This window comes from Hyla sarda, chromosome 1 (genome assembly GCF_029499605.1).
Source record: "Hyla sarda isolate aHylSar1 chromosome 1, aHylSar1.hap1, whole genome shotgun sequence".
Taxonomy (NCBI): Eukaryota; Metazoa; Chordata; class Amphibia; order Anura; family Hylidae; genus Hyla; species Hyla sarda.
The window spans coordinates 130,262,254-130,275,875 of record NC_079189.1 but is presented as its reverse complement, the minus strand read 5'-3'; the positions used below and the strand labels follow the sequence as shown (position 1 = coordinate 130,275,875).

The following is a 13,622-nucleotide window of genomic DNA, read 5'->3' as shown; positions in this document are numbered from 1 at the left end:
AAAACCTGTGCAGAGGAAAAGTCGCCCAGTTGCCCATAGCAACCAATCAGCTCGCTGCTTTCATTTGGCAGAGTCCTTGTTAAAAATGAAAGTAGTCATCTGATTGGTTGCTAGGGGCAACTGGGTGACTTTTCCTCTGCACAGGTTTTAATGAATCTCCCCCATAGACTTTAAAGGGCTGTAGACTGGAAGTAGGAATTTTAAACCAGTCAATGTTAGCCTTATAACGTTGACTGGTGCACAATCCACCATACTAGTGCTTCCTGTTTTAAGCCCTTAGAACATTGATGCCTAAATATTATCTAAAGAGATGGATCAACTATTCATGAAACCATAAATTGATATATCTCGGTAGCACACAATATGACCAGCCTTGGATACCAAGTACATAGGTTAAACAAAGGATATGCAGGGCTATTAGATTGGAAGCAAAATCTCTGTCTTCGTAGAAACGATCCCGCCTTTGAAATGTAAGAAGCAACTCTGATAAACCGACCTATCATGGAGGATCTTACCCGGTATATAAGATGCATTCACAAAGTCTTTCACGTTTTTCACTTTTGGTTATGTTGAGGCCTTGTGCTAAAACTATTCTCCTCATCATTTCAGTTCAGTTTCTCCCCATCATTCAGCACTCATAGCCCCAATGGGGGAGATTTATCAAAACCTGTGCAGAGGAAAACTTGCCAAGTTGCCCATAGCAACCAATCAGGTTGCTTCTTTCATTTTTCACAGGCCTTCATAAAAATGAAAGAAGCAAGCTGGATTGGTTGCTATGGGCAACTGGCCAAGTTTTCCTCTGCACAGGTTTTGATAAATCTCCCCCATTGTTAGAAATCTTTGCCAATTTAATGAAAATTAAACTAAAATTGTACATGGACATAAATATTCAGATTCCGGGGGGCCTTCCATTTTTTTGGATCATCTCTAGGATGTTTCTATACCTTGATTATTGTCAACTAAATTCAGCTGATTGGACAAACTTTGGAAAGACACACCCCTGTATATGACCATGTATAGAGCAAAAAACAAGACAGGAGACTGTGTGGAAGCACAGATCTGGAGAAGGGTACTAAAAATGTCTACTGTACTTAAAGTTCCCTGAAGAAAGCCTTTTCACAGTAAAAGACACAACTAAAAGCCCACCTGGAGTTTGGTTTTTTTTTGTGTGTTTTTTTTTTTTTTTTTGCAATCGAACTGTAAAAAAAAACAAGGTTCTCTGATATGATGAAACCAAGGTTGATGTTTTGGCCTCAATTCTAAGCATCAGTTCTGGAAGAAACTAGGCACTGCTCATTATCTGACCAATACCATCCCAACAGTGAAGCAAGGTGGTAGTAGCATGGGGGTGGGTTGCTTTTTCAGCAGCTGGGCCAGGGTTGAGAAAAAAACTAAAAAGAGCAAAGTACATAAATAATATTAAAGTTAAAAACGTAACCCCAATCATAAGTGTCTGATTGTAGGGGTTCTGAAGGCATTTACTCTCCTGATCAGAGCAGTCAGGATCAGACACTTATCCCCTATCCTGTGGAATGTGCTAGATTACCCTTTCAATGAAAACATGATCCAGAGTTTTCTGGACCTCAGCTTGGGCTGAAAGTTTTTAGCTTTGAACAAAACAATGACCTTAAGCACACATCCAGGACAACCCAGGAGTGGTTTAGGGACAACTCTGTAAATGTTCTTGAGTGACCCAGCCAGAGCCCTGGTTTGAACCCAATCGAACATCTCTGGAGGGACCTGAAAATGTCTTCCTCTTCCAACCTGATCTTGAGAGTATCTGCAGAGAAGAATGGCTGTAAATCCCCAAATCTGTACAATCCTTGTGGCATTATAACCAAGAAAATGTGAATTTAAATGGAGAAAAAAACAGACATGGTCACATATCTACAACATGCACAGTGATCTTCTCAGTAAAATGATCAGCTCTCCTACAGAGATATATGGATGGGCGTGGTGTCCCCCACTTCGTGCAGGGGTCGTGACGCGCCACTCCTGGGGAGAGCCAGGGCCCTGTACAGGAGCTCGCGGGTGTAGAAACTGCTTTGTTTTTGGGGTGCTTTTCTAATTGATTGAGGACAACTGGATCTTTATAGGGGTTTATTATAAGCTATACATATCAATACAAAGGGAGAACCTAACTAATTAAGGGATAGGGTGCATGGAAGAGGGGAAGGTGAAAGGAAGGGGGTAGGAAGTGCTCTCTCTAACTCATCATCCTATAAGTAACATATATATAGCAGTCATCCACACACATAACCCATACATTGCCCATCCCAAGACATCTCCCTGGCCAATCAGAACAGTTTGAGGTTTTTGAATGTTGTCCTGTAGGTGGTTTATTTGCATTGCAATCAGTTCTTGTTCTTTGATGTCATCTGGAGTGGGGGATCCTCTTTGTTGTCCCATATTGTGTTGACAGATGTTCATCCAAGTTTCCTCGAGAACCACACCTTGGTGGACTGACAGGATGACAGTCCATTGTGTTCAACACCGCAGGGGCTGGTTTTATGGCTTTATGATAGGAGGTAACAGGAACTGTAGCTCACCTCCATTCTTATTACTCAGGTGCCAGGCTTATCATATGGCTTTGACCAGGATAAAAGCAAATGGTTGTCTAATCAGCTCTTTGCATCAACCACCATTCCTGGAGCCAGTCCTGCCGACACCCTACACCCATTCCATCCATGAAATTCCACTGCATTCCATTGTTATTCCATTATATTTGAGTCCATAATAAAAACACATCAAATTTATATTAGTGTGGCCAATGTTGGCCCCAACTGCTGGGATCCCCGCAATCTAAAAATGTATCCCCTATGCTATGGATAGGGGATAGGTTTTTGGCATGGGACTTCTTTCAGTTGTATTAGATTTCAGGCTGCTATCCTCATTTCCTCTTTTTTATTATTAGATCCTGTGATATGCAGTTTCCTCATTTCAGATTTTAGTCATGTGGGCATTCCCATCCCAATGCATGCTTGTGCTTTATACATCTAGTATGCTGTTCTGCTGCCGTTACAAGGTTTCATGACCTATCGGCTTCATCTGTGTACATGAGTTTGTCTTCCACAGTGCATGAGGGTCTTCTGATTCCTTGTACTTACAGACATGGATTTCGTCTAATTTCCTTCATAAAGTGAACTGTGGGTGCTTTCCTTTCTCTTTTTTTACTTCTACACAGAATATGTGTGATTTCTTTTTCTCCAGTTCACCCTGAATGCTGCATTGTTGGGGCTTTTCTTCTTAGCTACTGATGCAATACAGCATGTGTGATGTATCTTCTCAAAAGACTTCTTACTCTGATTTGTCCATGTACAATCTTCTCCTCTTCCTGACGCGATCTCTAAGGAACCTATTACATGGAGCAAACACTCATTTGTCAACTGATTTGCTTATTTTCTGACCTGCATAAAAGTCAGCACATCTGAATGATGAAAGCTGGGGGGGGGGATTTACCTACCTTCCTAGCTGCCCTCCCCACGCATTGGTCAGACCTAGTAATAGGCTGTTACTTTGAGCAGTGACATATAGAGTATAATAGGGAGTGCCATATAACAATGTGACAAAGGTGGAGAAAGCAGAGAGAGAGATTACACAGCCAGGAGCAAATCTATAATGGAAGCAGTAGAGCAATCGGTAGTCAACAATATTAATAATTTCAATACAAAGTTGTCTATAGTCTTTAACTGTCAATAGCCAAGTGCCGGTACTACCACAAGTAATGGGCCAATTCATGTTTTGGGTGAAAATCTCTGGTCCGGTCAGTGTTTAATGTAAATGTTTTTTGTTTGTTTGTTTTACACAGGGGAAAAACTTGAGTGGTTTCAAAGTAATCTGGATCCTAACAAAACAGAGTACACTAAGAAGGAAGTATGTGAGCTCATTGAAAGGTAAGAAATCTATGTAATTACATAGACATTTGTAAGATATATACTGACAACTGGCTTCTCTGCAAATATTAAAGGGGTAATCCAGGAATAGAAAAACAGATCAAATTTCTTCCAAAAACAGTACCACACCTGTGCCAAGGTTTTGTGTTGCATTACAATTTGGGTCTATTTACTTCAATGGAACTGAGCTGCAATACCACACACATCCTGAGGACGTGTGTGGTGCTTTTTTTTTTTTTTTTTTAGTTTTTTCTAATCTTTGATAACAATTTGTACTAGGGGCTATCACATGGATTGCCATGTAGCTTTTGCCTTGCAGTACTGGGGTCCTGGGATTAAATCTAGCCAAGGGCAACATTTTAACATGGCTTTATCTCACACTTCCCAATCCCAATGTCCCAATGGAAACAGAAACTTGCTGTAAACTGTGTACAACAATGGTTCCTATAAAAATTAATACTATACATTAGGGATGTCCCGATACCATTTTTTGTAAGGCTGTGTACGAGTGCCAGTATTTTTTTAAGCACTCGCCCTTACCAATTACCAATCCTTTTTTTCAGTCGTGACAGGTTTTTTTTTTTTTATGGAAAAAATTAGCGGCTTACTGCCTGTACTCTCAGCTGATCGTAACCGCAATTTCACCTCAGTAATCCCTGATCTAACCGGCAGTTAATTTCAAGACTTTTAACCTCTACGATCAACTTCGATTGCAGATGTCCAGTATCTGTCCCAATACCGATATCAGTATCGGGACATCCCTACTATACATAATAATTTATATACTGTTAGAATGTTGTCAATAAAAGCCACTAATGATTCCATCATTGTTTTTGTTTTGTTTTTTATTCTTCGGATCAGTAATATTATGTTCATGCCAAGTTAATATCATTTTCATTATGTACTACGTCTTCCAAAGAACTAAACGGGGGAAAAAAATAGTTTAGCATCAACATATTCGACTCCCATTCATTTAAATTTTTCTATTACCGTATATACTCGAGTATAAGCCGACCCGAGTATAAGCCGAGACCCCTAATTTCAACCCAAAATCCCAGGAAAAGTTATTGACTCGAGTATAAGTCTAGGGTGGGAAATACATCATTCCCCCCCTGTCATCATCCAACATCCTCATCATCATCACCGCCTGTCATCATCCAGACCCTCATCATCATCACCTGTCATCATCCCACACATCCCCCCTTCATCATCCCCTTGTCATTATCCCACACATCCCCCCTTCATCATCCCCTTGTCATCATCCCCACCCCCCTTCATCATCCCCTTGTAATCATCCCACACCCCCCCTTCATCATCCCCACCCCCCTTCATCATCCTCTTGTCATCATCCCACACCCCCCCCCCCCCTTCATCATCCTCTTCTCATCATCCGCCCTCAGTGTTCTTCAACCTGCGGACCTCCAGAGGTTTCAAAACTACAACTCCCAGCAAGCCCGGGCAGCCATCGGCTGTCCGGGCTTGCTGGGAGTTGTAGTTTTGAAACCTCCGGAGGTCCGCAGGTTTAAGACCACTGCGGCCTTCGACATCATCCAGCCCCCTCTCACCCCCCTTTAGTTCTGTACAGTACTCACCACCGCTCGGCGCTGGTCCGGTCCTGCAGGGCTGTCCGGAGAGGAGGTGGTCCGGTGGGATAGTGGTTCCGGGCTGCTATCTTCACCGGGGGCGCCTCTTCTCCGCGCTTCCGGCCCGGAATAGAGGCGTTGCCTTGACAATGACGCAGAAGTACGTTGGCAATGAACGTACCTCTGCGTCGTTGTCAAGGCAACGTGACTATTCTGGGGCCGGGCCCGAAGCGCTTAGAAGAGGCCTCCCCGGTGAAGATAGCAGCCCGGAACCACTATCCCACCGGACCACCTCCTCTCCGGACAGCCCTGCAGCACCGGACCAGCGCCGAGCGGAGGTGAGTACTGTACAGAACTAAAGGGGGGTGAGAGGGGGCTGGATGATGTCGAAGGCCGCAGTGGTCTTCAACCTGCGGACCTCCGGAGGTTTCAAAACTACAACTCCCAGCAAGCCCGGACAGCCAATGGCTGCCCGGGCTTGCTGGCAGTTGTAGTTTTGAAACCTCTGGAGGTCCGCAGATTGAAGACCACTGCGGGTGGAGAGTTCACTCGAGTATAAGCCGAGGGGGGTGTTTTCAGCACGAAAAATCGTGCTGAAAAACTCGGCTTATACTCGAGTATATACGGTAATAGACTTGTTTGAGCTAAAGCTTTTGTAATGCATGGCTGGGCCATGTTTGGGTTATTAAAGCGTAGTCTGAATCAGGGAAGCATGTTCTGTATTATCCATACATCTTGGTAGGGAGTATGGGTAAGGATTTCTAAAAAAAAAAAAATCTAATTAAAGCTGCACTTTGTAACCTACATATAAAAACATTGGCGATACTAGTTCTAATATTTGTGCTGTAACTGTGTGTTCTACAGTGAAATCGGTATAAAACTGAAAACAATCTATATTTCCGTATATTTTTTAAATGGTTACATTGACATGTGACACTGCACTAAATAGAGGGCAGGTTGGTGTTATTGCAGCTGGTGATGAATGGTCTTCGCAGCCGCCTTCCCCGCTACTTTGTACACCACACAGCTGTAAAGCCTTCATACTTCTCATATGCTCTTTATAAAAGTCTTCATTAATGCAGCACAAGATATATGGCCCTTGTAAAGCTTGCTCTGAATATGCTGTGCAAAACAAAAAATATCCATTGCAATACTATTTGCTGATAAAAATTATTAGTGCTGTTTATATGATAGATATTGTGGCCATTATATATGTGAATTTCCTTGCATTTTCAGCTATTTGCATCGGTTTGATACAGAACTGGAACAAATTGAATTGCATAACAGCATCAAAGGCAGACAAGCGAGACAGCATGGCTCCCGAGAGACTGCCATTAAACAGACCATAGAGCACGAAAGAAGGCTGTACAATGGATATGGAATGGGTAATATTTTTTGCTTTGTACTTATGATTTATTTCTGTTTTCCATCCTTAAAGAACCTTTATGTGTTACTACATTGTTGTATTTCTTATGCTGAAACTTCTTCCTACCAAATAATCACCAACCAGGAATTTACATTTTGTTAATTACAATTAGCAGAGTATATGACACATTGTTTTTAATCTTCTCATCGCAATTAAAATGATGAGTAATTTTATACAATATGGTAACGGCTTAAAGGGGTCCTCCACCCCTAGACATCTTATCCCCTATCTAGAGGATAAGAGGTCTGATCACAAGGGGTCCAGCACCCTAGCATTCTGAACATTTATGTTCAGAATGCTAGTTCATACAGCCGTGTATGTGATGTCGGTGGTCGAGCGACCTGGAGATTACAGGGAGATTAGGATAAACTGCCTTATTGTCTACACATGAGGAGCAGCACTATTACTGGCCATTATATAACTTGTATATGGTATTTTTTACCAGATTTCTGCTCTGCAGGCTTCATCTATAATTTTTAGTTCTCCTAGATATGGTGGACGGAGCTTGCAGACACAGGACGAAGCTGAGCTGATATTTAGAGACGTAGATTTGATCAGCAGGAATGTTTGAGAACAGGAGATTTTTGTCTAATAAGTGACTTATATTCACTTGTACTATTGATTTATGCAAAGTTTGTTCAAATGACTTTTTTTTTAAAGACTATCCGCATTCTTAATGTATCCTCTGGTAGGATCTAATTATATATGTTTTGCCAAAGCGATCTTGACTAATTGCTGAAGCTTTACATCCAGACTGTACCACAGGGATCTGACATAATTTTGGGCAGACTCTGCAAGTAGCCATTGAGTAAAATACTCTAGAAGTGGCTCTTTAAATTGCAAAACTGAATATTTTTATATATTCATTGCCTTACCCGAATGTCCACCATTATAAATGCCACATTACTGTTTTCAAATATTTATGATTTAATAGTAGAAAATGTTTGTAGTTTTGTTGTATTACTTGTTATAGCCTAGAGCTTTCATTTCCTGCTATCTTAGTTCTGCACAGATCTTGCAGTTCTTCCATGATTTGCATTTCAGGACTTGTCATTTTTATACCTGGCACGGTACAGTAATCTTATGATGGAAAAAGCTTAACTCTGCTGGCATTGCTTTATAAAAGCAAAACTATTAGGGATGGTGAAAGTCGTAGGTCATTGGCCGAGTGAAGAACATGGTGGGTTGTAAGACAGAGATATGAGCAGAGATGTATGCTGTTGCAGACTTATAGGAGAGGTTAGAATTTATTTCTTAAAGAAACCGGTTAAAAGTGTAATAAGAGACAGACATAAATCAGTATAACCACCAGAGAAGATAGATTACCGTATTTTTCATCCTATAGGACGCACCGGTGTATAAGACGCACCCAATTTTTAGGGACAAAATCTCAAAAAAAAAAAGATTTTGAACCCAATAGTGGTCTTCAACCTGCGGACCTCCAGATGTTGCAAAACTACAACTCCCAGCATGCCCGGACAGCCGTTGGCTGTCCGGGCATGCTGGGAGTTGTAGTTTTGCAACATCTGGAGGTCCGCAGATTGAAGACCACTGCAGGAGGAGGTAATACTCGAGTGTCCCCGCCGCTCCGTCACCGCTGCCCTGGATGTTGCTCAATCGCTGTTGCCGTGTCCCCGTCGCTCCGGAACGTCTCTGCTGCCGGCCGGGTATCCTCGCTCTCCGTCGCCGCCATCACGTCGTTACGCACGCCGACGCACGTACGCGACGACGTGATGACGAGGAAGGAGAGCGCCGGCCATACAGGGGATCCCTGAACGGAGAAGACACCGAGGAGGTAGGTAAGGTCCCCCCCGGTGTCCTGTAAGCACTAACCCGGCTATTCAGTCGGTCTGTTCGAGACCGCTGCGGTGAAATCGCGGCGGTCCCGAACAGCCCGACCAAACAGCCGGGTTAGTGTCACTTTCCCTTCAGACGCGGCGGTCAGCTTTGATCGCCGCGTCTGAAGGGTTAATACAGGGCATCACCGCGATCGGTGATGTCCTGTATTAGCCGTGGGTCCCGCCGTTGATGGCTGCAGGGACCGCAGCCATAGGGGTGTATTCGCCGTATAAGACGCACCGACCTTTTTCCCCCCAGTTTTGGGGAAGAAAAAGTGCGTCTTATACGGCGAAAAATACGGTAGCTGACTTCTGCCTTCATGATGGATGGAAGCAAAGCCCCTGTGCTAGTGTTATGCCAGGTATTAGTGAGTTATAGTAATTAAGGCAATAAATGATTAGTGTCTAGATTAGTGTCTTAACAGTGTCTCTGGCAAGTTGTACATGTACACGAACTGAGATTGTTAGGTGAAGACCATAAGATTTTTCTTATTAAAGTGTTTATTTTTCACAGTTAAAAGGGTGGGATACAGGAAAAGGAAAATATAAGGGGAGGGGAAACAAAGAAAAAAAGGAAATACAACAAAGGGGTTTTAACATACCCCGAAGATTATATTGGTTGCTATGCAGGCCTATCTGTCATCTATTTTGGAAACCTTCTGAATGTAGGTTAGGTAGTATGTAACCATCCTTATAAACTTTATTACACAAAATAGAACCCCCTCTTAAATGAATACATATATATATATATATATATATATATATATATATATATATTTATATTATTTTTTTTATTTTATTTTTTAAACCTGCTTTTCGGTTAACAGTTGTCTTTTGAAGGGTCAGATGTCATGGAGCCTGCTGCATTAGAGGAGAATACATCTTTGATTCAGTGCTATGCAGCTGGCCTCCATGCCACATGCCTAGGTGAGTACACAAAATTATATTAATTTAACCTCCTAAAAAGTAATCATAATGCCCTTTTTATCTTGCATCCTCCAAGCCAATGTAGTTAGATCCTTGGTAACAATGTGCAGAACATCTACAAAACTTTAAAAAAATATATATATAGTATACATGCCTTGTGACATTCTGCAAATTAGATTTTATCAAATAACTAGCTGAGTATCGGGCGCTGCCCGGTTTCTCCTACCTAATCCTTGTGGGGCGAGGAAAAGCAACAAAGGAGGTAGCTTTTATCCTTATATGCAGTCCTCAAATCCTGACCTCATAGCCCGACCTCATAGCCCGACCTCATAGCCCGTCCTCATAGCCCAACCTTTTTGCCCGACCTTGTTTCCCTACTTCCTATACCATCCTTATATCCTGTCCCCAAATCCCCTTCTCATATTCTGACCTCATATCCCGTCTTCATATTTTGTTCTCATATCATGACCTCATATCTCAACCTTATATCCCAACCACATATGCTCATTTCCCGACCTCATATCCCATCCTCATATTCCATCCCCATATCCTGTGCTCACATCTAATCTGCATTTCTAATCCTCATATCCCATCCTCAGGTGGGGCTGAGTTGTGATGAAGATATTGTAAGCTGGAAATAAAAGGGGTGTGGCTTAAATGGTGGGCATGTCTTTGCAAGAATGTGGGGAGGGTGTGGCTTGCCAACCAGACTGACTCATTCATCAGGAGATGCAGAGCGGAGTTTGTGGAGTAAGGTACAGGAAATCCTATATACTTGTGGGGCTGGAAACAAAAACCTATCCTTCACATAAGGGGTAGGTTATGGTTAATTTAACTATTATATATTTTTATTTGACATATAAGTAACATGTGACCAAGTATTATCGCAATATCTCCAGCCATATGGAAGTTATGCTGGAAAATACATTTTCCATAAATTTGTATTGGACTTTAAACAAAAAACCCGACCCTTGCAAATGGGGGTAGGTTATGGTTTCATTTACTATACTATATTTTTAGTGGACATATAGGTAACATGTGACTGAGTATTATCTAAATATCTCCAACTGTTTGGAAGTTATGCAGTAACATATATTTACTACTAGCTGAGTACCCGGCGTTGCCCGGTTTTTACTTCCTAATCCTTGTTGGGGAGGAAAATAAACAAAGGATGAAGCTGTTGACTTCATAGCCCGTCCTCATATATTGTTGTCACATCCCGACCTCCTATCCCGACCTCCTATCCCGGTCCTCCTATCCCGGTCCTCCTATCCCGGTCCTCCTATCCCGGTCCTCCTATCCCGGTCCTCCTATCCCGACCCGTAATATGTGTACCAGTTATTGAAATATCTCCAGCCATACGGGAGTTATGTGGGAAAATACATTTCTCATTGATTTGCATGGGACTTTAAACAAAAACCCTGACCCTCACAAATGGGGGTAGTTAAGGGTTAAATTAACTATCCTATATTTTAAGTGGACATATATAAGTAACATGTGACCAAGTATTATCGAAATATCTCAAGCCGTTTGGAAGTTATGCAGTAACATATATTTCCCATTGACTTGTATGGGACTTTGGGGGTGAGTAAGGGTTAAATCACCTATCCTATGTTTGTTGTTGACATATAAGTAACATGTGTGCCAAGTTTCATGTTAATATCTTTAGCCGTTTGGATGTGATGCTGGAACATACACACATACATACACACGTTGAGTTTTATATATATAGATAGACTTGTATGGGACAAAACCAAAACCCCTGACTCTCACAAATGGGGGTGAGTAAGGGTTAAATTACCTATCCTATATTTGCAGTTGACTTATTAGTAACATGCGTACCAAGTTTCATGTTAATATCTTTTGGAAGTGATGCTGGAACATACACACACACACACACACACAGAGATTTGGACAAATTGCAAATTGGACATAATGTGACAACAAACTCCAAAAATTGTCTGGATAAGATTATTGGCACCCTTTCAAAATTGTGGATAAATAAGATTGTTTCAAGTATGTGATGCTCTATTAACTCACCTGGGGCAAATAACAGGTGTGGGCAATATAAAAATCACACCTGAAAGCAGATAAAAAGGAGAGAAGTTCACTTAGTCTTTGCATTGTGTGTCTGTGTGTGCCACACTAAGCATGGACAACAGAAAGAGGAGAAGAGAACTGTCTGAGGACTTGAGAACCAAAATTGTGGAATAATATCAGTAATCTCAAGGTTACAAGTCCATCTCCAGAGATCTAGATTTGCCTTTGTCCACAGTGCACAACATTATCAAGAAGTTTGTAACCCATGGCACTGTAGCTAATCTCCCTGGGCGTGGACGGAAGAGAAAAATTGTAGAAAGGTGTCAACACATGATAGCCTGTATGGTGGATAAGCAGCCCCAAAAAAGTTCCAAATAAATCACAGCTGTCCTGCAGGCTCAGGGAGCATCAGTGTCAGCACAAACTATCCGTTGACATTTAAATGAAATGAAATGCTATGGCAGGAGACCCAGGAGGACCTCACTGCTGACACAGAGACATAAAAAAGCAAGACTACATTTTGCCAAAATTAACTTGAGTAAGCCAAAATCCTTCTGGGAAACATCTTGTGGACAGATGAGACCAAGATAGAGCTTTTTGGTAAAGCACATCATTCTACTGTTTACCGATAATGGAATGTGGCCTACAAAGGAAAGAACACAGTACCTGCAGTGACATATGGTGGAGGTTCAATGATGTTTTGGGGTTGTTTTACTGCCTCTGGCACTGGGTGCCTTGAATGTGTGCAAGACATCAGGAAATCTGAGGATTACCAATGGATTTTGGGTTGCACTGTACAGGCCACTGTCAGAAAGCTGGGTTTGCGTCCGAGATCTTGGGTCTTCCAGCAGGACAATGACCCCAAACATACGTCAAAAAGCACCCAGAAATGGATGGCAACAAAGTGCTGGAGAGTTCTGAAGTGGGCAGCAATGAGTCCAGATCTAAATCCCATTGATCACCTGTGGAGAGATCTTAAATTTGATGTGACATTATGTCCAGTTTTCTTTTTTTCTTCCCTTTTCTGGTTTAGTCCCAATACACACAAAGGGAATAAACATGTGTATAGCAAAACATGTGTTACTGCAATCCTTTTTCTGTGAGAAATACTTCATTTTCTTGAAAAAATTCAGGGGTGCCAACATTTATGGCGGTGACTGTATATAGTTATATAGATGCAGATATATTTTAAATGTACATATCCTAAATGCAGTAAGACAGTAGACTGTAGCTGATTGTTCATTTACTGAATGCATGTGGATGTTTTTTTGCCCTACCCAACAGGGTGCTTGTTTTGCCTTCCTCTCTATCACTATTTTTATTGAGTTTTTTTCCCTCATACTATATAAATGAAGTGTTTTTTTTTAATTTAATTTTTTTTTTTTTTTTTTACAGGTTAACAGAAAAACATCTAGCTAGTTACCCATGTATTTATACTTGTACAGTGAATTGAATTTGAATAAATATATAGTCTTGAGATATGAAAGCACTACATGAGTAACATTATCCTTCTCCACATCAGTTATTCTTTAGTTATTGCCCATTGTATGTAAGGAAAATGCTACACAACATTTTTTAGTCTCAATGTACAGAGAGCCCAGGAAGAGGAGATCAGTGGGGACCAGATGAGCATCAGAAATTGCCCACGTGCCAGACTTTTATGTGGAAGAAGGTCAAATCTTATTTTTTTAGATGATCTAAGAGAGGACAGTTTGTACATTTTACATATAGTATAAGATCAGTGGCTTTTTCCTAGTTTATTATTTAAGTACTCTATCCTTTGTTTGCATTTATTCAAGCATTGTAGAAGAAGAGTTTTGAGCTACAGTTACCTTGTATATGGTATTTACTCTATTCATCCAGACCTTTTTGTTAAAGTTTTTATTCTCTTTTTTTTTATCCTTTTATGATATTA

At 41.4% G+C, this 13,622-nt stretch overlaps 1 protein-coding gene across 2 annotated transcripts in view; it reads left to right on the top strand.

Annotated features, from left to right (window-relative positions):
• TMA16 (translation machinery associated 16 homolog) overlaps window positions 1-13,622 on the top strand; it is a 107,520-nt gene that overhangs the window by 54,751 nt on the left and 39,147 nt on the right. For both annotated transcript variants that reach the window (XM_056561362.1, XM_056561373.1), the window contains exons 4-5: window positions 3,809-3,893; window positions 6,713-6,861. In XM_056561362.1, coding sequence (XP_056417337.1) covers window positions 3,809-3,893; window positions 6,713-6,861 — 234 coding nt within the window. The remainder of the gene's footprint in view (window positions 1-3,808; window positions 3,894-6,712; window positions 6,862-13,622) is intronic.